The sequence below is a fragment of the Pelobates fuscus genome, chromosome 6, assembly GCF_036172605.1.
Source record: "Pelobates fuscus isolate aPelFus1 chromosome 6, aPelFus1.pri, whole genome shotgun sequence".
Classification (NCBI taxonomy): Eukaryota; Metazoa; Chordata; class Amphibia; order Anura; family Pelobatidae; genus Pelobates; species Pelobates fuscus.
The window spans coordinates 294499745-294524566 of record NC_086322.1 but is presented as its reverse complement, the minus strand read 5'-3'; the positions used below and the strand labels follow the sequence as shown (position 1 = coordinate 294524566).

At 43.0% G+C, this 24822-nt stretch overlaps 1 protein-coding gene across 1 annotated transcript; it reads left to right on the top strand.

Moving 5' to 3' along the window:
- The first annotated feature begins 12206 nt into the window (after positions 1 to 12206).
- LOC134615106 (purine nucleoside phosphorylase-like) lies at positions 12207 to 23181 on the top strand. Its single transcript, XM_063459518.1, has 6 exons — positions 12207 to 12525; positions 15379 to 15542; positions 16057 to 16160; positions 17528 to 17703; positions 19135 to 19325; positions 22610 to 23181. The coding sequence occupies exons 1-6, from the start codon at positions 12503 to 12505 to the stop codon at positions 22837 to 22839; spliced, it is 888 nt and encodes a 295-aa protein (XP_063315588.1). The 5' UTR covers positions 12207 to 12502; the 3' UTR covers positions 22840 to 23181.
- Positions 23182 to 24822: the final 1641 nt, after the last annotated feature.

Here is a 24822-nt window from a genome sequence, read left to right as displayed (position 1 = left end):
TCCCTGGGCAGGTCAGCCCTCTGTGGGCAGTGCCAGTGACGCGATTCACGACACTGTCCACGTCCCATTTACCTCCTGCCATCCCGCTTTACCAGGGTATGAGAAAACGTTGTATAAGCACAACTTCTCAAGCATTCCTTCCACAAAACTGGATGGTGGCACGCACCCTCACAGCGCCCAAACACACAGCATCATGGGAATTACATTCATTTACTTTCTCTGCCAGGAGAGCGCCACTTCAGTCTTGCATATATTCTATGCAATGTGAATAAGCAAAGAAAATAAATGTATTTATTTGAAAAAAAATTAAATATGCATTATCCATATCTAACTATTATTTAGATATTAGGTTCTGCATAATTTTATTTAGCATTGTGATTGGCTGAGTCATTTTCTGGTCTGAGCAGAGCTCACTGCAAATGATGCAAAGCCTACAGATTAGTATAAACAGGGGCTTCAAATGTAAGTATCATAATTAGTATTATTATTTTTAATTTTCTGTTTTTATATACATTTCAATGCATTTTTTAAACAATGCATTAAAAAAAAAAAGAGAGAGACTAACTCCAACTTGGAGTTAATGGAGTCCCTTTAATAAACACCCAAGTGTGATTTGGGTGGGATGTACTTAATTCACAGCAGATTTAAAGGAACAAGTAACCCTTTACATCGGGGGTGCCCAAAAGGTAGATTCCCCAGGTATTTTTAAACTACAGCTACCATGATGCTTTGCCATTCTATAGGCATGCAAAGCATCATGGGAGTTGTAGTTCTACAACATCGGGGGGTCTCCCTTTTGGGCACCCCTGCTTTACATGCTGTGCTGAAGAGTAGCCATTTAATATTCTGATGATGCCTTGCCTCAGAAACCTGAAAAAAAAAAAACCTGAGTCATGCTGGTGAATTGTGGAAAGCCATACAAGCCAATGGCAGTGTGTAAGACGGCATTTTATGAGGTAATATCTGCTTTCCAGGCATCACTGGGTTAACATTATAGAGTTTAATTACCATACTGTGATTAGTGATGTCTCGGCAGTCATATTGTAAACGCTGGTCAAAATAAACATTTTTTTTTTCTATTTTAGGCTTATTTCTATGGATCAGTTGTCAGGGCAACATAATGCACTGTTTAGAGAATAAATCCCTTTAGTTTTGCAAATTGCATAACCCCCAACAATGAGGGGGAGTGGGGTGTATGAATTTGGGCAGTGAAGAGAGGTGTCCCTAAAAGGGGACATGTCAGCCTCTTTGGCTACCATCGGTCAGGGATTACTAAATGCAGGGTGCCCTGAGATTAAATTATTAAAGGGACACTATAGTCACCACACCAACTACAGCTTATTGTATTTGTTATGGTGAGTATAGTTAGTCCCTGCAGGTTTTTATCATGTAAACACAGTTTTTTTTAAGAGAAAAGGTAGTGTTTACATTACAGTCCAGGGACACCTCCACTGGCCACTCCACAGGCGGCTGCTAGAGGTGCTTCCTGGGGGCAGTGCTGCACAGTGTGACTGATGTTCAGTGTCTCCACCCACTGCATGGAGACACTAAACTTTCCTCATAGGGATGCAGTGATTCAATGAGGAAATGCTGATTGGCTAGGGTGGCATTTGGCCCCACCCCTCTCCACATCCTTGGCTGAGACCATCAATTCTGATGTCAGACAAGGAGGCTGATCGACGCAGGGCAAGTACCAGGAGACTCGACCCGCGCTGGAAATAAGGTACGTTTTCTTATTATTTAAGGAGGCAAGGGGGGGGGGGGGGGGGGGTCAGGGAGCCTACATGTGGTTTTAACACTATAGGGTCAGGAATACACATGTGTGTTTCTGACCCTGCAGTGTTCCTTTAATAACTTAAAGACCATATGATGGCATACGCCATCTTCCGATATCTGGGGTTTCCTCTGTCAATTGGGGGCCACAGTTAGTAGCCTCAGATTGACAGGGGGACTAAGGGCAGTGCTCAAACGAGTGTGACTGACTCCCACCCCCCCCCCCCCTCCCAACCAGCCCGGTACAGTGTCTGAAATGACCCTGGGGAGGTCTCCCTGCTTGCCCCTGCAGCAGCATGGGTGCTGGACTCTGCCAGATTCCCAGCACAGATCTCTGTGTGAGAAGCTACAGCATGAGTGAGCTCAAAGAGTCCTCTGTACTGTGTGGGCTAGGAAATCCCTCTGCTGATGTCAGTACTGAGATTGAGATCAGCAGAGATCAGCAGAGGGAAACCCTTGAAAAGTGGGATTAGGGGTTGGATTATGGGTAGGATTAGAAATTGGATTATGGGTTGGGTTGGGTTGGATTGGAGGTTGGGTTGGATTATGGGTAGGATTAGAGGTTGGATTATGGGTAGGATTAGAGGTTGGGTTGGATTATAGGTAGGAGTAGAGGTTGGGTTGGATTAGAGGTTGGATTATGGGTTGGATTATGGGTTGAATTAGAGGTTGGATTATGGGTAGGATAAGAGATTGGATTACAGTTTAGATTAGGGGTTGGATTAGAGGTTGGGTAGGAGTAGAGGTTGGGTTTTGGGTTGGATTAAGGGTAGGAAAACAAGTTAGCTCATGGGTTGGATTAGGGTTTGGATTAGGGTTTGGATTATGGGTAGGATTAGAGGTTGGATTATGGGTTGGATTGAAGGTTGGGTAGGATTAGGGGTAGGATTAAAGGTTGCGTTAAGGGTTTGATTAGGGGAAATGGTATACCTGTGGGTTGTCATTGTCCTCAAGAACAGTAGCAGAATCTCAATTGAGATTTCCTTTAATTCAGTAATGTATTTTAAAAGGAATTGTTCAACCAAAGTTTATTACCCTTCTCGTTCTCTCTTCATCTCACCTCCCCGTACTCAACCCCCATCCGTATCTCTCCCCCTTTATCAACCCTCTTCGGTCTCTCCACCAATAACCCCATCTGTGTCTCTCCCTCAGTTAAACCCCATGATCTCTGTATCTCCACCTCTGAACCCCTATCTGTGTCTCTCCACCTATTAACCCCTGTCTGTGTCTCTCCACCTATATCAAACCCATCTGTGTCTATCTGTGTCTCTCCACCTATTAACCCCCATCTGTGTCTCTCCCTCAGTTAACCTCCATGCTCTCTGTTTCTCCAGCTATATCAAACCCATCTGTGTCTATCTGTGTCTCTCCACCTATTAACCCCATCTATGTCTCTCCTTCTGTTAACACCCATGATCTCTGTCTCTCCACCTCTGAACCTCTATCTGTGTCTCTCCACCTATATCAAACCCATCTGTGTCTCTCCGTTAGCCCATATCCGTGTCTCTCCACCTCTGAACCCCCATTTGTGTTTCTTCCCCTGTTAACCCCTGTGATTTGTGTTTCTCCTCTATTAATTCCATCCATGTCTCTTCATCTGTTAACCCCCATCATCCGAGTATCTCCTCCTCTTAACCCCCATGATATATGATATGTGTCTCTCCTTGTTTCCCAATGTACCCCCCACTTATCTGACTTACTGTCCCCCAACTTCCCTGACTTACTGTCCCCCGCTCCCCACTTACCTGACTTACTGTGCTGCAGCCTGGGAGCTGCTTGCTGAGTTCTCTGTGCTGTGTAGCTCCTCCCCTGCGGATTCAGTGAGTAGATGTGACTTCCTGTCCCTGCCTCACTCCACACACAATGACACCTACTGGCCAGTCCAGGTATTGCAGTCTAATCTCAGTCAGAGAAAAATGCCAGAATTTGTGTTGCCAGTATTTCTACAATATCGGTGTTCTGTCAGATTTCCCTAACCCATATCACATCCGGTGACGCGGACCAGCTGTTCCCAGGGCTGCACATGCATGCTAGCACTTCTGACAGCTAGGAAAATCAGATGGAGGTTAGGAGCATGCGCAAGACCACTGCGTCAATCCCGATGACGAGGCCTCAGCTGGCCTGGGAACAATTCGCAGATGCTGGGGATACTAGATCTGCAGATACTAGATCTGCAGCTATTGCAAGCTAATTTTGAAGGAAGCACACAAAGGAAAATACATGCATTTTTTATTTGGGGATATATCTACTGATATTTGTGAATATAATTTTTAATATGTGGGGTAATAGCGTCTTGATCCAAGCAGAGATCTCGCTGCCATTCTCTAGAAGGATTTTTTCCCCTAGTTTTTCCGAAAATTGGAAAGCGCTTCAATCTGGGTTTTTTTATTTTGCATTGTTTCGGATCAACAGCAAAAACTGATGTAAGAAAGGCTGCACTTGATGGACACGTGTCTCTTTTCAGCCTGTGTGACTATAAATAACCCTGCTTGTGTCATGCGTTAGCTAGCCCTTGTTAGTGTAAAACTGCAGTCCCAGATATGACCAGAAGAGGCATAACATGAATCTTGGCCGCATTAAACCTCCAGATGAGAATTTAGGGGTCCTAACAATTTATTCTAAAAACTGCCACAGAGTTATTCGATTACTTCTTAATAAAAGTTTTTCAAATGTGATTTGTTGGGGATTCTAAAGGGATTCTATAGTTCCAGGAATACAAAGCTGCATTCCTGGCACTATCGCTCCCCCTGCTTCCCCCCTCCCTCTCAACCCCCACCCACCAACGTGAAGAAAGGGTTAAAAACGTACCTTCTCCCAGCGCCGATGTCCTCGAGGCTGGGTCGATGCTCCGCCCCCTCCGGAGACCCGCGACAAGGGCCCCGCGCGCATTAGACCTCCCCATAGGAAAGCATTGAATCATTGTTTTTCTATTGGAAATCTTACACTGGAGGTCATGGCCGGACTGGGAAAAAAATTTGTCCCGGGCATTTTTCAATCACAGCGGCCCCCTGAGAAGGGGGCGGGCCAGAGAGGGTGTGTTTTGTCATCACTAATGACAAGCATGCCCCCTCTAAAAAGGGGGCTTGTTGATTCAATGCCAGAGCCCCACTGAAGAGCTCTAGCATTAGAAAAACACCCTGAATTTGTTCTGCGCGGCGCAAGCAAATTTAATAACATGCTTGCGCTGTGTTTGCTTTTAACTTGTCTCTGGTGTCTCCATAAGTGGGATACCAGAGGACAAAAGGGCCAGGAAAGCGTATGGTGCATGTGTTTGGAACCTGCTTGAGGGATTGCGTGTGTGTAGAGTGTGGTGTGGTATTGTGTAAATAGTCAGTTTCATTTGTGTTTGTGGTGTAATATGTGTGGGTAGGGGCTGTAGAGAGTGTGTGTGTATATAGGGGACATAGTGTGTATAAAGGATGTAGCAAGTGTGTGCATACAGGCTGTAGTGTGTGTGTAGGGGTTGTAGAGTGTGTGTGTTTAGAGAATGTAGTATGTGTTTGATTACAAGGATAGTAGTGTGTGCATGGGGGATCCAGAGTTTGTATGTCAGAAATGTATGTGTAGGGGATCTAGTGTGTAAAGGACCCAGAGTGTGTGTGTGTGTGTGTGTGTATTTATAGAGGATTCAGAGTGTATATAGGGTACTAGTGTGTGTGTATATGTGTGTGTGTGTGGATTAGATGATCCAGAGTTGGGTAAGGAATCTAGTGTGTATCTGGAGTGTAATGTGTGTAGTGATGCAGTATGAGGGGTGCTGTAGTGTATGTATGTATGTATGTATATATATATATATATATATATATATATATGTTTGGAAGCATTGTATGTGTGAGGGGCGCAGTGTGTTGGGTGTGCTGTGTGTATGTGTGAAGGGTGCTGTGTGTGTGTGTGAGAATATGTTTGAAGGGATTGTGTGTGGAGGGGGGACAGATTTAAATATATTACATATGTATGTTTTTGTTTTATTTAAAAAACAAACAAAAAAAAACAACTTTATACCCCCACCCCTCCCTTCTTACCTTTTGACTGGGAGGTGGGGTAAAAGCTCCTCTCCTCTCCCTCCCCAGCCGGCGGCTGCATGTCAGTGCCTGTGGCCCGGTGAAGGAGATCTTTGGTCTCCCCATCAGCCCACGAAGGCGCACAGCAGGGCCGTAGCTCAGATAGCATTTGCCCGGTGTGCCCGGTGGCCAGTCTGTGCCTGCTGGAGGTCCTCATGCAGAGCGTGAGGACATCCAGTGTCAGATACTGGACCAAAGGTCCGTTTCGATTCAGGAAGCCCTCTAGTGGCTGTCTGGGAGACAGCCACGGTGGGCAGACTTAGAGCTGCAGTGTAAACAGTGCAGTTTCTCTGGAACTGATATGTTTTACATTGCAGCACTAGGTGCAAAAGGGACCCCACACCCAGACCACTTCAATTAGCTGAAGTGGTCTCGGTGCCTACAGTGTCCCTTTAAAGTTGAGATCTCAGTAGCTGAGCTGGACAAATACTCAGATCAGCTATATTTTTAGTCCGGCTTTCAATATATTCCGTTTCCCATACATTATTATTTACTAAACCCGAATTATAGAAAACCTAAATTAAAAGGCTAACATATCCACGCTGTAACTGCAGCTGTGAGATTTGTTCCACACCAGCTATTTTAGGTTTTTGCAAATTGGATTCCAATTCCAATTTTGTACAATTTGGAGATTAGCGACTAACCCTAACCGTGTAATTGAAGAAATCTAGAGACTATAATGGCGGTGACTGAATGACAAATTCCATACCGGCCAGAATTCACATCTAGAAACAGGATATTTAATAACATGTAAATCCAATCTACACACACAAGGCAGCCAGTGTCTGCTTAATTAGGAGCGTGAGTATTAGAACTGAGAGGAAGAGGCTAATGGGAGATTATTATTGAATAAAAAAACTTCTGCCATATTTTATGAACTGGGTAAAAGGAAGACTGCCAAGATTGGCTTTTTAACCCATCTTTTTTGCTTGCCAGAGAAGTGACAATTCCATGTTCCTTCACTCCAGTAAACGTATGCATTTCGGGGTCTTTGCCGCCTCATTATGCTTTGGGCATGAGCGTAAGCAGAGAAATTCTGTATGTGATTCTGCACAGTGTTAACTAATTTACATGGTTTGCCACCACAGTATGTAAGTTAAAGGGACACTCCTGACACCATAACAACTTCATTGAAATTAAGTTGTTATGGTGTGAGAGTGTCCCAGGTGCCGTCTTTCCTTATGGGGTGAAGCCATTAATAAATGGTTTAGCACAAACTTTCAAAGATGGTGTATGTTTGCTCAGCCCAGCTACTTCCTCCTAAGGTCCGAGGTTTCAATTAGCGCCAAGGAGAGAGTCAGCTGATCCTATCTCTAGCTCCCCCCCATTCAGAAAACTGAGTGCAAAATATACATACTTTTTTAACTTGAAAGCCTAGGACCTCTGATCATAATCACTACAGCCCACTAGGACCATGGCACCATTCCACTGTAATGCAGCAAACCATTTTACAATGGTTGGCCCTCTTACATAGTTCGCTGCTGCGCACCGAGTCTCCTCCAGCCAGTCTTACTGGCTGATGACATCTGGCCTCTGCAGAGCTGCAGAAATCCATACCTCTCAAGTGTCCTTATTTAGGAGAGACAGTCCTTATTTTAGGTCCAAATCCCTCTGTATTTTCTGTCCTATTGTTCCTCTTTTCTAGGAGCTCCACCTCCTAGGAGCACCATTTCGGAATGTTTAAGTGTATAACAGAGCTCCACAGCAATAATACTCCCAGTAATGTGTCTGAGTGTATAACAAAGCTCCACAGCAATAATACTCCCAGTAATGTGTCTGAGTGTATAACAGAGCTCCACAGCAATAATACTCCCAGTAATGTGTCTGAGTGTATAACAGAGCTCCACAGCAATAATACTCCCAGTAATGTGTCTGAGTGTATGACAGAGCTCCACAGTAATAATACTCCCAGTAATGTGTCTGAGTGTATAACAGAGCTCCACAGCAATAATACTCCCAGTAATGTGTCTGAGTGTATAACAGAGCTCCACATCAATAATACTACCAGTAATGTGTCTGAGTGTATAACAGAGCTCCACAGCAATAATACTCCCAGTAATGTGTCTGAGTGTATAACAGAGCTCCACAGCAATAATACTCACAGTAATGTGTCTGAGTGTATGACAGAGCTCCACAGCAATAATACTCCCAGTAATGTGTCTGAGTGTATAACAGAGCTCCACAGCAATAATACTCCCAGTAATGTGTCTGAGTGTATAACAGAGCTCCACAGCAATAATACTCCCAGTAATGTGTCTGAGTGTATAACAGAGCTCCACAGCAATAATACTCACAGTAATGTGTCTGAGTGTATGACAGAGCTCCACAGCAATAATACTCCCAGTAATGTGTCTGAGTGTATAACAGAGCTCCACAGCAATAATACTCCCAGTAATGTGTATGAGTGTATAACAGAGCTCCACAGCAATCATACTCCCAGTAATGTGTCTGTGTATAACAGAGCTCCACAGTAATAATACTCCCAGTAATGTGTCTGGGTGTATAACAGAGATCCACAGCAATAATACTCCCAGTAATGTGTCTGAGTGTATAACAGAGCTCCACAGCAATAATACTATCAGTAATGTGTCTGAGTGTATAACAGAGCTCCACAGCAATAATACTCCCAGTAATGTGTCTGAGTGTATCACAGAGCTCCACAGCAATAATACCCCCAGTAATGTGTCTGTGTATAACAGAGCTCCACAGCAATGATACTCCCAGTAATGTGTCTGAGTGCATAACAGAGCTCCACAGCAATAATACTCCCAGTAATGTGTCTGAGTGTATAACAGAGCTCCACAGCAATAATACTTCCAGTAATGTGTCTGAGGGTATAACAGAGCTCCACAGCAATAATACTCCCAGTAATGTGTCTGAGTGTATCACAGAGCTCCACAGCAATAATACCCCCAGTAATGTGTCTGTGTATAACAGAGCTCCACAGCAATGATACTCCCAGTAATGTGTCTGAGTGTATAACAGAGCTCCACAGCAATAATACTCCCAGTAATGTGTCTGAGTGTATAACAGAGCTCCACAGCAATAATACTCCCAGTAATGTGTCTGAGTGTATAACAGAGCTCCACAGCAATAATACTTCCAGTAATGTGTCTGAGGGTATAACAGAGCTCCACAGCAATAATACTCCCAGTAATGTGTATGAGTGTATACTAGCGCTTCACAGCAATCATACTCCCAGTAATGTGTATGAGTGTATACTAGCGCTTCACAGCAATCATACTCCCAGTAATGTGTCTGAGTGTATAACAGAGCTCCACAGCAATCATACTCCCAGTAATGTGTCTGAGTGTATAACAGAGCTCCACAGCAATCATACTCCCAGTAACGTGTCTGAGTGTATAACAGAGCTCCACAGCAATGATACTCCCAATAACGTGTCTGAGTGTATAACAGAGCTCCACATCAATAATACTCCCAGTAATGTGTCTGAGTGTATAACAGAGCTCCACAGCAATAATACTTCCAGTAATGTGTCTGAGGGTATAACAGAGCTCCACAGCTAACATACTCCCAGTAATGTGTCTGTGTATAATAGAGCTCCACAGTAATAATACTCCCAGTAATGTGTCTGAGTGTAAGACAGAGCTCCACAGCAATAATACTCCCAGTAATGTGTATGAGTGTATAATAGCGCTTCACAGCAATCATACTCCCAGTAATGTGTCTGAGTGTATAACAGACCTCCACAGCAATAATACTCCCAGTAATGTGTCTGTGTATATAACAGAGCTCCACAGCAATAATACTCCCAGTAATGTGTCTGAGTGTATAACAGAGCCCCACAGCAATAATACTCCCAGTAATGTGTCTGTGTATATAACAGAGCTCCACAGCAATAATAATCCCAGTAATGTGTCTGAGCGTAAAACAGAGCTCCACAGCAATAATACTCCCAGTAATGTGTCTGAGTGTATCACAGAGCTCCACAGCAATAATACTCCCAGTAATGTGTATGAGTGTATAATAGCGCTTCACAGCAATCATACTCCCAGTAATGTGTCTGAGTGTATAACAGAGCTCCACAGTAATGATACTCCCAGTAATGTGTCTGTGTATATAACAGAGCTCCACAGCAATAATACTCCCAGTAATGTGTCTGAGTGTATAACAGAGCTCCACAGCAATAATACTTCCAGTAATGTGTCTGAGGGTATAACAGAGCTCCACAGCTAACATACTCCCAGTAATATGTCTGTGTATAACAGAGCTCCACAGTAATAATACTCCCAGTAATGTGTCTGAGTGTAAGACAGAGCTCCACAGCAATAATACTCCCAGTAATGTGTATGAGTGTATAATAGCGCTTCACAGCAATCATACTCCCAGTAATGTGTCTGAGTGTATAACAGACCTCCACAGCAATAATACTCCCAGTAATGTGTCTGTGTATATAACAGAGCTCCACAGCAATAATACTCCCAGTAATGTGTCTGAGTGTATAACAGAGCCCCACAGCAATAATACTCCCAGTAATGTGTCTGTGTATATAACAGAGCTCCACAGCAATAATAATCCCAGTAATGTGTCTGAGCGTAAAACAGAGCTCCACAGCAATAATACTCCCAGTAATGTGTCTGAGTGTATCACAGAGCTCCACAGCAATAATACTCCCAGTAATGTGTATGAGTGTATAATAGCGCTTCACAGCAATCATACTCCCAGTAATGTGTCTGAGTGTATAACAGAGCTCCACAGTAATGATACTCCCAGTAATGTGTCTGTGTATATAACAGAGCTCCACAGCAATAATACTCCCAGTAATGTGTCTGAGTGTATAACAGAGCTCCACAGCAATAATACTTCCAGTAATGTGTCTGAGGGTATAACAGAGCTCCACAGCTAACATACTCCCAGTAATATGTCTGTGTATAACAGAGCTCCACAGTAATAATACTCCCAGTAATGTGTCTGAGTGTAAGACAGAGCTCCACAGCAATAATACTCCCAGTAATGTGTATGAGTGTATAATAGCGCTTCACAGCAATCATACTCCCAGTAATGTGTCTGAGTGTATAACAGACCTCCACAGCAATAATACTCCCAGTAATGTGTCTGTGTATATAACAGAGCTCCACAGCAATAATACTCCCAGTAATGTGTCTGAGTGTATAACAGAGCCCCACAGCAATAATACTCCCAGTAATGTGTCTGTGTATATAACAGAGCTCCACAGCAATAATAATCCCAGTAATGTGTCTGAGCGTAAAACAGAGCTCCACAGCAATAATACTCCCAGTAATGTGTCTGAGTGTATCACAGAGCTCCACAGCAATAATACTCCCAGTAATGTGTATGAGTGTATAATAGCGCTTCACAGCAATCATACTCCCAGTAATGTGTCTGAGTGTATAACAGAGCTCCACAGTAATGATACTCCCAGTAATGTGTCTGTGTATATAACAGAGCTCCACAGCAATAATACTCCCAGTAATGTGTCTGATTGTATAACAGAGCTCCACAGCAATAATACTCCCCGTAATGTGTCTGATTGTATAACAGAGCTCCACAGCAATAATACTCCCCGTAATGTGACTGAGTGTATAACAGAGCTCCACAGCAATAATACTCCCCGTAATGCGTCTTTAAACTACAATAAATGTGTTTAGAAATCAGTCTGTGTAAATAAGATACATTGTTCTATTCCTAAATTACATTTTAGTTGTATATATTGTTTTTAATAAGTCATCTTCATTTTCTCAAATCAGCCCCGCCCCTGGCCACACCCCTAAAAATAAAGTAGCCTATTTGTCCATTTGAAATGTTAGGAGGTATGGAAGCTGGATGCCGATCTTGCAGTCCGTTCATTGGCTTAGAGTATCAGCTGATCACCCTCATCCAATACATGACATTCTGTGAATATGAATTTGCACAGAATTGACATTAGCTAGCACGGAACTTACTCTAGGTTGGCTATAAACAGGTTTAAATACACGTCAGGCAGCAAGGGAGTGTGTGCAGCGAAATAGCGAAACACTGCGCATGCACAGGATTATTCCATAAACTGAGAATTCAAGGTAGATTTAAAATTTAAGGTCAGTATAGCCAAAGTAGGCTATGCTTTCACTTTGGCTACTCTGGCTTTCAATTTGAAAATCACTTTGAATTCTCATTTAAGCAAATTATAATAGCAGACTCCAGGCACCATGATCACTTCAAATCGTTGAAGTGGTTATGGTGTTTGGAGTAATCCTTTAATGGACTGTCAACTTTGTTCTAATGATTCTGATCCCCTACTAACAAACCCTTATACATAACGTTTCTCTGTACTCGGCAATTCCTCATTAATGCTTTTCTTTTGTTTTTGTTTTTTTTTGAATACTTAGTTTTATTTTACATTCCCATATTTTTTTTCTTGTCTTGTCTGTTAGAGTTTGACGTTAAGGTATAAATGTTGCATTCTATTCCGTCACTAATACCCTGACGGTCCCATGTCATTACTGCACTTGAACTACTAGTTATCTATTGGATACAGGGTCACATCTTATGACCGCTCGGTGTCTGCACCCCCAGCTGTCGCCCTAACAGACACTCCCACGATCCTGTGCAAATCATTAACTGCAGCCTCAGGCCACTACGGAATCTTTCAATTATTGGGTAGTTGGTCCAGAGTTTATTTATATTCCGTGGGGAAAGTACGAGTCGACATGCACAGCAAGAAGGAATCCAGGTCAGTGGCTTATAGGGTGAAGGACTGTGCACTGGTTATACCAGCACAAATATTGTTACTTTTTATGCGATTCTACATGCTTTCCAATTTCCTTCTGTTTCTCTCCCAGGGTGGACCATCTCCTGTCCTTTACTCCTCGCTAAACTTCTTCATCACCCAAAATGTGTCTCTCCCACCTATCACTCCCATCTCCTTCCAATCTATTTTCCTCCACCTTGTGCAGTCTGAATCTGTCCATTCTCAGTCATCACCTTTTTTTTTCTAAAATTCTTTAATTTTATAGTGCAAAGGATAGCACACAGGCTTGTGATGCCACAATAGCATTGACAAGTATATTGCAGACACACATGTAGATAGAAGTCATGGCTTATGATAAAAAAAGTTGCACATTTTTTAACGGTTTAAAAAAAAAGGCTGAATTATAGGTCTAATCGGAAGACTAGAGAGAGTACAGACTCAGGAAAATTAATACCAGGAGTAGATTTTTTGAGTGACTGTGCTCGAGTGTGCAGAATATGTGTATGTAGGTGCCGTGTTAAACATGTGAAGGAAAAACATTGGTGCTAGATTTACATGTCATAATTGTTAATGGTAACTTATATCACTAGTTAGGCATGAGAGATGCAGCAATAATACCCCATGGAGGCCCTCCTGTAAGTGCTATTAGAGGAGGAAGAAAAAACAAAAATAGTAAACATTAGAAAAGGACAAACAGAGAGGAAGGGACCGTATACCACGGAATAGCACAGCCCCCAAATTGAGTATGCTCAAGTGGCCGAAATAAACCCTGCAGTTCCCCCACAAAATTCTGCGAAGCAAGAGAAATGTGAGCAACCAGGGTCTCTTGAGAACTCCCCCATTCAACCTATGCCTTCGGGGGTTCCTTGCAGCCTCTCCCACTCAATGTATGTCCCAGTCGCAGCCCGCATGCATGCTCACCACTGCACCTTCTTGTGTTTCGGTGACCTACACCGCAAGCTCCACCACCATTTTGGTGTCTGCTTCACAGCCAGGGCCAAGGACTCCCGATCAGCTGCTGGAGGCAGTTGTTGAGGTGAGTCAGTCTCCGATGGTAGTGGGATGGGTGTGCGCATATTGCTTTCCAGCTTCAGCCAAATGTTTACGAAGAGGCTATCGAGCCAGGACAGGATATCTGGGTGGTGGGTTCTGAGGAACATACGGTCTTCACCACACTGCGGGTCTCAGTACCGCTAGGCTTGGTGGCCATAGCACACATTATGGCGGGGCCAGAGTAACCCCCAAGGGGTGGACTGGGATCACCCCGAACGGTCCAAGAGGTGGGGCTATTGGGGCACTGGTGCAGGAGTAATCGCTTCTAGGCACCTTCGGGTCAGGGGATTGGCCGCCTTTTCCTCCTGGTGCGCACTATGCCGCATTTGTCACGGTGGGTCAAGAAGGCCTTTTGAAGGATCACCGATCGTTGCTTGAAATAGCAAATAGGTCTAGGTGCTAAGACTCTGCTTAATTGGGCCAAATCGAGCTTGGTGGGGTTGTACAATGCGTTCGTTTAGTAGAAAAGTGAAGGATCTTGCTCGAGATGCATCCTTCCACCATGACAGTCAGGCCCCACCCCGTCATCATCTCCTTTAACCACCAATACAAGTCCCTTATCTGTCTCCTCAGTCCTGTAACCTCTCCTGGAGATCCTGTCTCACTCTGCTTAATTATGTCTCTCTCTATGATTTCCCCAATGCTGCATCATCGTCATTCCCATCATCTCCTTCACCGCTCAACCACCTCTTGCCTTTCTTTCTTTTCCCCATCCTGCTTCTCAGTCCTTGTGCTCTAACATATCTTCCTTAACATCTACGCATCTTTACCTTCCAGCATTTGATGGGTAACTCTTCTTTCGCCATCCCTATTCCATCTTCCCTTCTTATGTAACATTTATCATCCTCAGCTAAGTTCACTTATCCCTTTTTTCATTAATTCCCATCCCTACGACCATTTCTCTTCTCTATTTACCCCTTAAGCCCTCCTATAGGAGAAGTGTAAATAAAAAAAATAAAAAAGTGTTTTCTTATCTCCTGTATTTAAAAAAATGTGTATTTGTACAGTGTTAAAAATAACATTAAATGAAGAAGTACACACCTCTCTATTCTGCAGCTGGGTGCCTCCATCTTAGCTCCCTGTCAGTCATTGTTATAAGCTCTGTCTCTTACACCTGGCAGTCAGCATAGAGAGAGCATACAGAGAAAAGGAGAAACAAAACAATGTTTCTATTTCTCCTCCTCATTTGCATGTTGTGCCTTGGCTGTGCCTGAACTGCATTGCAATATCATTTACCAAATCTTTAAAATGAGTTAAAAAAAAAATAGAGCATTACATTAAAAAAAAAATGTTAACACAATTTATAGGTTATTTTCAAAGTTTTAGTCAATGCTTTAAAAGTAATGGTTCGCTTTTAACGTATGTTCTTTGTCTATATACTTCTTATTGCCTACTCCATCTGACTCCTTATCCATAAGCTCCTCTCCATTTTCTCTCTGTCCTACATCATGTTCCTAAACTCCTCACTTTTTGTCTTTTACTGATGCAGCATGTGATCGTTCAGTAAAATGAGAATATATATATAAACCAAGATGGCTTCACTCACCTGACCATACATGCATTATGCTGCTGGGGCCAATCCATGCAATGTCTTGCACATTGTATCCACCGAACTCTCTCATTCAATAAACCGCAATTTCGAAGCTCACAGAATGTAATAATTTTTTGGTGAGCTTGTTTTATCAATACTATTACATTCTGTAAGCTTTGAAATTGCTGTTTAGTGGAAGAGTGAGTGGGCAGGATAGATATATAAATCCTATACAACTTCTGTCTCTGCAGATACGAAAACTGTGAGGAGACTGCCCGCTGGCTCCGAGATCGTGTGCGCACCCCTCCAAGCATCGCTATAATCTGTGGTTCTGGCCTGGGACTCCTTGCTGACACATTGTGTGACCCACAAATCTTTTCCTACAGCCAGATACCAAACTTCCCAACAAGTACCGGTGCGTAAGTAGTCCTTCAATGGGTGGTCAACATTTGTAGAAATCAGTGGTGAGATTAATTTTTCTGGGTTCTGATTGGTGAAGGTTGGACAAGATTGTGAACAAGCAAATATAATGAACAGAATTGTATACCCCTCTATGACTAGTCTATAATGCTGTTTACAATGCTTGATGGCAGATAGTTACCTGTGGAGTGGACCTGATTACCAGAAGAATGAAGATAGTCATTTTGGAAATAGGGGTTTTCTAGATTATGTGGAACTCCAGAGTAATTTCAGAATTCACTGTGTTAATAAACCGAATTAGGCAGGAATGGAGTAGATAAACTTTTTTCAAGTAACTCAAATCCCTGAATGAGGGCTCAGCCAGATACTGTTTTTGATAGTTGTGTTAACTAACAGAATAGAATTGATGTTACCAAAATTGTTCTGTGGATTGTCAGCAGTGTGTATGAGAATATCAGCCTTAAAACGAATAGTGAATGTTTTATGTGCATGATTATATGTCGTTCCAGTGCCTGGACATGCAGGGGAGCTCGTGTTCGGAACTCTACAAGGGAAGTCATGCGTGTGCATGAAGGGAAGGTTTCACGTCTACGAAGGATATCCTCTATGGAAGGTTAGAGTCTGGCTCTGTCACTTTACATTATAAACTAAAGCCCTATTCTACTAGCCAGACCTTAAAAAAATACTTGCCACTACAAGCCATAGAATATCCTTTAAGGTGAATTTCAACTCGCCAGATCTCACGTTTCCCTTGCCAATGGCTAATGATGAGTGGAAATTTGAGCCTTGAATAACAGTCTAATCTGTCAATGTATCCCAGTCTGTCCCACATGGCCAAGTGTGATCTTCATGACCCGGTTTGGTCCTTGATGTCCATTCTGTCCTCAACTTCTGTCACTAATACTTAATTTTACTTCTCTAATGCCTGGACACAAAGGTCTACTAGCTCAGCTCCAACTACCAGTAGACCCATGACTACTCTGTCTTTCATCCTATCCTGCCTATAAAAACAGTCCAACATGGACCCATATATTTATCTATATCACCAATAAACGCCTATATTACCAACATTCGCCTATATCACCAACATTCGCCTATATTACCAATAGTCGTCTATATCACCAACATTCGCCTATATCACCAATAGTCGCCTATATCACCAACATTCGCCTATATCACCAACAGTCGCCTATATCACCAACATTCGCCTATATCACCAACAGTCGCCTATATCACCAACATTCGCCTATATCACCAACAGTCGCCTATATCACCAATAGTCGCCTATATCACCAATAGTCGCCTATATCACCAATAGTCGCCTATATCACCAACAGTCGCCTATATCACCAACATTCGCCTATATCACCAATAGTCGCCTATATCACCAATAGTCGCCTATATCACCAACAGTCACCTATATCACCAACATTCGCCTATATCACCAATAGTCGCCTATATCACCAACATTCCCCTATATCACCAACATTCGCCTATATCACCAATAGTCGCCTATATCACCAATAGTTGCCTATATCACCAACATTCGCCTATATCACCAACATTCGCCTATATCACCAATTTGTTCTTTCTGTTACCAGTTTTTGTAGTTTCTCCTATAATAATCTCTCGTCCTGCCCCATGCAATACACTATATATCAGAGTCTATAACCCATTTGTCAAGTACCTCATCTTCTCCTCGCTTATTTTTCTGCTCGGATTTTCACTACAGCAAGGACACAAACTGTAGGTTTAGTTCAATTTAAATCATCTCCATTACAAACGCTAGAAAGGGGCCTGGCAACAATGCAACCGCTACAGGTCTTTGACAAGTCGAGATCTCTCTTTTATAACACAACTTTGATTAAAGTCCAACTTCTACCAGTCCCAACTCTTTTATGGAACATTATGTGTTTCCCACAAACCTATTGTGTATTGTCTCCTAAAACACCTGTCATTACCCCCTCTATGTCCTCACAGGTCACACTCCCTGTCAGAGTGTTTAAGCTGATGGGGGTTCAAGTCTTGCTGGTGACAAATGCTGCTGGGTCTCTGTGTGAAACCTACCGGACAGGGGACCTCATGATTATTAGGGATCACATTAACATGCCAGGATTGGCTTCCTTGAACCCTCTCATAGGGCCAAATGATGACAGGTAAGCAACAGGTGTATTTATCCACAGGGAAAAGAAATAAAGGGAATGTGACAGGTATAGAGGAGGGGGATACTCTGCAGGTTTGTGACAGGTATAGAGGAGGGGGATACTCTGCAGGTTTGTGACAGGTATAGAGGAGGGTGATACTCTGCAGGTTTGTGACAGGTATAGAGGAGAGTGATACTCTGCAGGATTGTGACAGGTATAGAGGAGAGTGATACTCTGCAGGTTTGTGACAGGTATAGAGGAGAGTGATATTCTGCAGGTTTGTGACAGGTATAGAGGAGGGTGATACTCTGCAGGTTTGTGACAGGTATAGAGGAGAGTGATACTCTGCAGGTTTGTGACAGGTATAGAGGAGGGTGATACTCTGCAGGTTTGTGACAGGTATAGAGGAGAGTGATACTCTGCAGGTTTGTGACAGGTATAGAGGAGAGTGATACTCTGCAGGTTTGTGACAGGTATAGAGGAGAGTGATACTCTGCAGGTTTGTGACAGGTATAGAGGAGGGTGATACTCTGCAGGTTTGTGACAGGTATAGAGGAGAGTGATACTCTGCAGGTTTGTGACAGGTATAGAGGAGAGTGATACTCTGCAGGTTTGTGACAGGTATAGAGGAGAGTGATATTCTGCAGGTTTGTGACAGGTATAGAGGAGGGTGATACTCTGCAAGTTTGTGACAGGTATAGAGGAGAGTGATACTCTGCAGGTTTGTGACAGGTATAGAGGAGGGTGATACTCTGCAGGTTTGTGACAGGTATAGAGGAGAGTGATACTCTGCAGGTTTGTGACAGGTATAGAGGAGAGTGATACTCTGCAGGTTTGTGACAGGTATAGAGGAGAGTGATACTCTGCAGGTTTGTGACAGGTATAGAGGAGGGTGATACTCTGCAGGTTTGTGACAGGTATAGAGGAGAGTGATACTCTGCAGGTTTGTGACAGGTATAGAGGAGAGTGATACTCTGCAGGTTTGTGACAGGTATAGAGGAGAGTGATACTCTGCAGGTTTGTGACAGGTATAGAGGAGGGTGATACTCTGCAGGATTGTGACAGGTATAGAGGAGAGTGATACTCTGCAGGTTTGTGACAGGTATAGAGGAGGGTGATACTCTGCAGGATTGTGACAGGTATAGAGGAGAGTGATACTCTGCAGGATTGTGACAGGTATAGAGGAGGGTGATACTCTGCAGGTTTGTGACAGGTATAGAGGAGAGTGATACTCTGCAGGTTTGTGACAGGTATAGAGGAGAGTTTGTGCAGGTTTGTGACAGGTATAGAGGAGAGTGATACTCTGCAGGTTTGTGACAGGTATAGAGCAGGGTGATACTCTGCAGGATTGTGACAGATATAGAAGAGGGTGATACTCTGCAGGTTTGTGACAGGTATAGAGAAGTACTGAGTTACTAAGAGCCATACTCTCTAATCTCACAGGTTTGGCCCCCGATTCCCCTCTCTGTGGGATACCTATGACCATAACTTACGAAGCACAGCCCTGGAAATCACCCATCGCCTGGGACATGCTAAACTGACCCATGAGGGGGTGTACTGTATGGTGGGGGGTCCTAACTTCGAGTCAGTGGCAGAAGCCAAATTCTTGCGCCTCCTGGGGGCCGATGCTGTGGGTGAGTAACCATGGTGACCATAGGATGGAGTATTCTGCTAAGATAAAGTAAGAATGATTTTGGAAGAAGCATTGGGCTGTGACCCAGTGGGGCTCTTTCATCAATTGCAATTCTAGCGCTAGCAGTGGAGCTATCGCCATGGAAACCAATGGAATGTTTAAATGAGTGCTCAACATTTAGAACTCTGACCCAGAATTGTTCTTGATACAAAGCCCAGTGTATCTATTAACAGATGCAATAGGCAATATTATTGTCCGTTCCCCGAGTGTACTGCTAAACAAGGGGTGTATGGGCAAAAAATCTGAATTTTAGTGTGTGAGAAAATTAGGGGAGCACTGGCACATTTTAGTCTGGGGGCAAATTACCATTTTCTGTGCAATTCACCTTGAAATTGCTTTGTCATGAGCACTATCCCAAATACTGTCAGACTCCCCGGTAATATGCCAATGGTCAGTCCAGGCTTAAAGAACATTGAGATTACAGGCCACTAGCCCAAACACACAGAACTAGGTTAGCAAAGATCCTGCATTACTCCTGTCTGCTGCATCACTCCTGCAGTACTCAGCACATAGACATCCCAATGCACTCCTGCAGCTATTAGTCAGAAGAGTGATGCTGTGAGATTGTAACCGACAGAACCCGTGACATGGGGGGCATTTGCCTCCTTGCTAGCCTTCACATGGTGAAAAACAAGCTCCCTTTCCCATCTGACCCATATGAAAGTGCTATTTATGTTCAGTGACATTTCGATAGAGTGGTCTTTTTATAAAGCACTTTTAAAGCGGATATGTAAATTTCAGGGATCTTTGCACAGTTTGTAAAGACCCCCAAAACAGACAGATCCGGTGTGGGTCCGATGGCCTCTGGCTGTTCCTTGTGGCCGCCGCCATCTTCTTGCCGCATGTCTCTTCAGGTCTTGGCAGAGTACAACAGTGAGATCAATGGAGGCTCCTGCGAGACTATGGGATCCTACATGGACAAAAGCTGACAGAGGAGCTTCGCTGTTTACCAGTCTCAGGCTTTACCATAAGACAGAGTAGTCTTATACTTATAGCATGTATGAATTGCGTTGGAATGTTTGTGAAATTCCAATGCTGTCTTAAAGGACCACTATAGTGCCAGGAAAACATACTCGTTTTCCTGGCACTATAGTGCCCTGTGGGTGCCCACACCCTCAGGGTCCCACTCCCGCCGGGCTGGATGGAGAGGAAGAGGTTAAACACTTACTCTCCTCCTCCTTTCCCCGTCATCGGCTGAATGCGCATGCACGGCAAGAGCCGCGTGTGCATTCAGCCAGTCTCATAGGAAAGCATTCTCAATGCTTTCCTATGGACGCTGGCGTCTTCTCACTGGGAAAATCACAGTGGGAAGCGCGGAAGCTCCTCTAGCGGCTGTCAATGAGACAGCCACTAGAGGCTGGATGAACCCATTTGTAAACATAGCAGTTTCTCTGAAGCTGCTATGTTTACAGCTGCAGGGTTAACCCTAGCTGGACCTGGCACCCAGACCACTTCATTAAGCTAAAGTGGACTGGGTGCCTATAGTGGTCCTTTAATCAGTATTTCATAAAGACTATATATTTATGAAATACTGAAGAGTGACAGTTACGCTTTAAAGGGACACTGTAGACATCTAGACCACTTCATCTCATTGAAGTGGTCTGGATGCTGTTTCCCTGGCCCCTATAACCCTGCCATGTAAAACATTAGTCTTAGAAACCGCGATGTTTACATTGCAGTGCTAAGACTGCCTTAGTGGCATGAAGTGGCTGGACGTTCTTATTATAATGAAACAAAGGGTAAGGTACAAAAACAGATATAATAGGAATCCGGCATCATAAATTCATTCCAAAATTGAAATTAAAATGAAAAACTGTGCGCGCAGGTTCCAATCCCCAGGGGAATATTAGGGAGCGTTAGACAGAGGTGGCAAACAATCAGGTAGGTTAGTCTGTGAGGAAAAAAAATATTTTGCCAGTTTAGCAATTTTTACCTCAAATTTGAAATTCCCTTTAAATTCCCAACAACTGACACTTTTGTGAATGACCCTGCAAGCGATCAGTAAGGGACAAAGATCGGATTGAATCAAGTTATCCGGTGGAAGCTGGATTCTGGGCAAATTCTAAAAGACTATTTACATTTCGCTGATTGCAGACATTGGCCAGAAGATACACAGAGATTATATAATATGTAGGAGCACAAGGGCCCTCCTATAAATCCAAACTAAGCCACGGCCATGCTAAGGAAATTTAGCAAGCACTATAGATGAACGCTGGTACTCACAGGTCTTTTGTAACAAATGGAAAAAATGCATTAGTGGTCAATATTTCCATCCCCACAGAGACCTTCATTATCGACTAAAACATTAACTACTAATACATTTTTTTCTTAATTTTGTTGCACATGAATTGAGAGCAGGAATTGTCTACTACTGGCCCACAGCTGCCGGGCCACTAGTAAACCTGTGATCCATAAAGCTTTCTATATTCATACATACATATATAGTGTATAACTGTGCATCCGCGTACAACTGTGAAATGCCCATTATGGAAAAATAAATGCCAACCAGGGCTTCTGGTTATAATGGGTATAATAGAACCGTGAGACTGAAGCATGTTTGCAGAACCACAAGACAGCATTATTTTCAATAATACATGGGTCACCATTATGTATCTCTTATATTACTTGAGTTTTTAGGACTGGGATTAGTGTTTCAGTCTACAGTTCATTTTATCTTATGATGTCACGTCCGGCCTCCAGCGAGATTGGGAACTGATGGCCATCAATTATTTGAGTGGATAAATATTAGGAGATGGGAAGGTAAATGGGGTGCTATCCCTTGAGAAAGGCATGGTTTTGGTGCCGAAACATTGGGGGTACTTTAGACGTGCCTAGTTCTTGTAAGCTTGCTGTGAGTTATTAGCAGTTGCTTTGAAGTCTAAAGCCTTTGTCACTTTCTGTTTTCATGCATGTGTGTTTTTTGTATATATATATATATATTGATTATTTGAGTAATAAAGATTATTCTCGACGACAGGTATTTGTTGCTGGTGTGTATCATTCTGCTTGTTTACACCTGAGATTAGAGGCCCAAACTTTGCATTCTGGGAAATAATTCCTGAATGATGTCATCAGCCATGCAATATAGGACTTGAAAACATGATATAATGGTCCGATCCTGTAAAATATAATTTATTATTGTGAAATATCTTATGTCGGTAATCTGGCCACTTTGATTATCCACAGTATGGATAAATAACCCACTTGTATTTATGATTTTCTTAGGAATGAGCACAGCCCCGGAAGCTGTTGTTGCAAAGCATTGCGGGATGCGAGTGTTCGGTTTGTCGCTGATCACCAACCGTGTGGCCCAGGGATACGAGGGGCAGGAGGCCATAGATCACAACAGTGTCCTGGAAGTGAGCAAGTGGAGGTCACAGATCCTGCAAGATCTTGTTACGGAGCTGGTGGCGACCATCTGTTGTCAGGACGACAATGAGCAGCAGCCATATTGACTATGGCATCGAACTCAGACGTGAGACAGTCAGCGGATGGTGTATCGTACACTGGGACTAAACAAGCCTAGAACCGAGATTTGGCAGAGGCTCATTGTTCTGGCTAGCTCACTAGAGCAGGGCTTTCTTCAACTCTGTTTAATAGCCCCACTGTATTATTGTAAAGCCCAGCAGAATATATTGGCGCTATCTAAATAACAATAATACTGGCGTTGCGAGAGCCACACATTCTTTCTTCATGTTAGACAGTGCAGGAAAAGGTCTGCCCTGTGTAATGTAAAATAATGCATACATAAAAGACTAGAAGTTAATGTATTAATCAAACTAGCTACTAATAATGCAATAAAACCATACTACATTAATAAAAAAAAATATTAGTCTATAAAGTTTTTATTTTGATGCTCTGCAGCAATATGAATTTAGCTGCCCAATTGTCAGTCGGTGCTCCTCCTTACAAACACATGGGTGTAGTGCTGCTGAGCATTGAATCCATGATACATTAGCCGCAAACTGCGTCATCATTCTGTGCGTGACGACCCTGAATGTAAAGACCTTAAAAAATTGAAGAATTAAAGAGAAAGTGACTCTACTGTCTGTCTGTCTGTCTGTCTGTCCGACAGCCACTAGAAGGGTAGTTTTAACTAAATAATAACATTCTTGTTTCTCAGAATCAGCAATGTAACAAGTAACAGCGTCTATGCACCAAAGCTACTACAGGAATATGTGGTGGTTATGGTGGTTAGAATGTCCCTTTAAACCCCACTATCACATAGCACTGCTAATCTTAATATAGGTACGGTAATAAAAATGCAAGACCTACCAGTGTATGTGCTTCAGAAATGAGTCATTTCCCTATCCCCCCCGCCCCCCCCACAATAACATTTAACCCATTTCATACCTGAGAGAATCTTCTAAGAGTGGAATTCAGCAGAATATGCTGGTGTATAAATGGCGATATTGACAATATTTTTATTACACTTAACCCTTCCGTTCCCACAGATCCACTATAACTGTGATGTTGAAACCCTACTGTTTCATAGAAAAATAGAAGGCTGATTCTGTGTGAAATATAGCAGTTTAAAAACAGAGAGGGAAGAAAAATAGGCCTGGGTTTAATAAGCTTTCCAAATGAGCAAATACTATTAGAAAAAAACTTCCTAAAGGATTTATCTACACAAGTCACAATTAAAGTTTATGGGAATATTGTCGATAAATCATTTGAAAGGTTATTACAGTACTGAATCGTTTGGAGAGCTTATTAAACCAAGACCAGAGTGTCATTTAGTATTATAGGGACATAAACTCTGTGTCATTTAACCCTTTCTCTATTACAGGGAGACATCCCCTGTGTCATTTAACCCATTCAGTATTACAGGGAGACATCCCCTGTGTCATTTAACCCTTTCTCTATTACAGGGAGACCCCCCTGTGTCATTTAACCCTTTCTCTATTACAGGGAGACATCCCGTGTCATTTAACCCATTCAGTATTACAGGGAGACATCCCTTGTGTCATTTAACCCTTTCTCTATTACAGGGAGACATTCCCTGTGTCATTTAACCCTTTCTCTATTACAGGGAGACATTCCCTGTGTCATTTAACCCTTTCTCTATTACAGGGAGACATCCCCTGTGTTATTTAACCCTTTCTCTATTACAGGGAGACCCCCCTGTGTCATTTAACCCTTTCTCTATTACAGGGAGACATTCCCTGTGTCATTTAACCCTTTCTCTATTACAGGGAGACATTCCCTGTGTCATTTAACCCTTTCTCTATTACAGGGAGACATCCCCTGTGTTATTTAACCCTTTCTCTATTACAGGGAGACCCCCCTGTGTCATTTAACCCTTTCTCTATTACAGGGAGACATTCCCTGTGTCATTTAACCCTTTCTCTATTACAGGGAGACATTCCCTGTGTCATTTAACCCTTTCTCTATTACAGGGAGACATGCCCTGTGTCATTTAACCCTTTCTCTATTAC

What these genes read in the sequence shown, in the direction of transcription:
- LOC134615106 (XM_063459518.1), top strand. Translation starts at nt 12,503, where the DNA reads ATGCACAGCAAGAAGGAATCCAG. An exon ending in AAGGATATCCTCTATGGAAG is followed by an intron (nt 16,161 to 17,527) that starts GTTAGAGTCTGG and finishes ATGTCCTCACAG; the next exon opens with GTCACACTCCCTGTCAGAGT. An exon ending in ATAGGGCCAAATGATGACAG is followed by an intron (nt 17,704 to 19,134) that starts GTAAGCAACAGG and finishes CTAATCTCACAG; the next exon opens with GTTTGGCCCCCGATTCCCCT.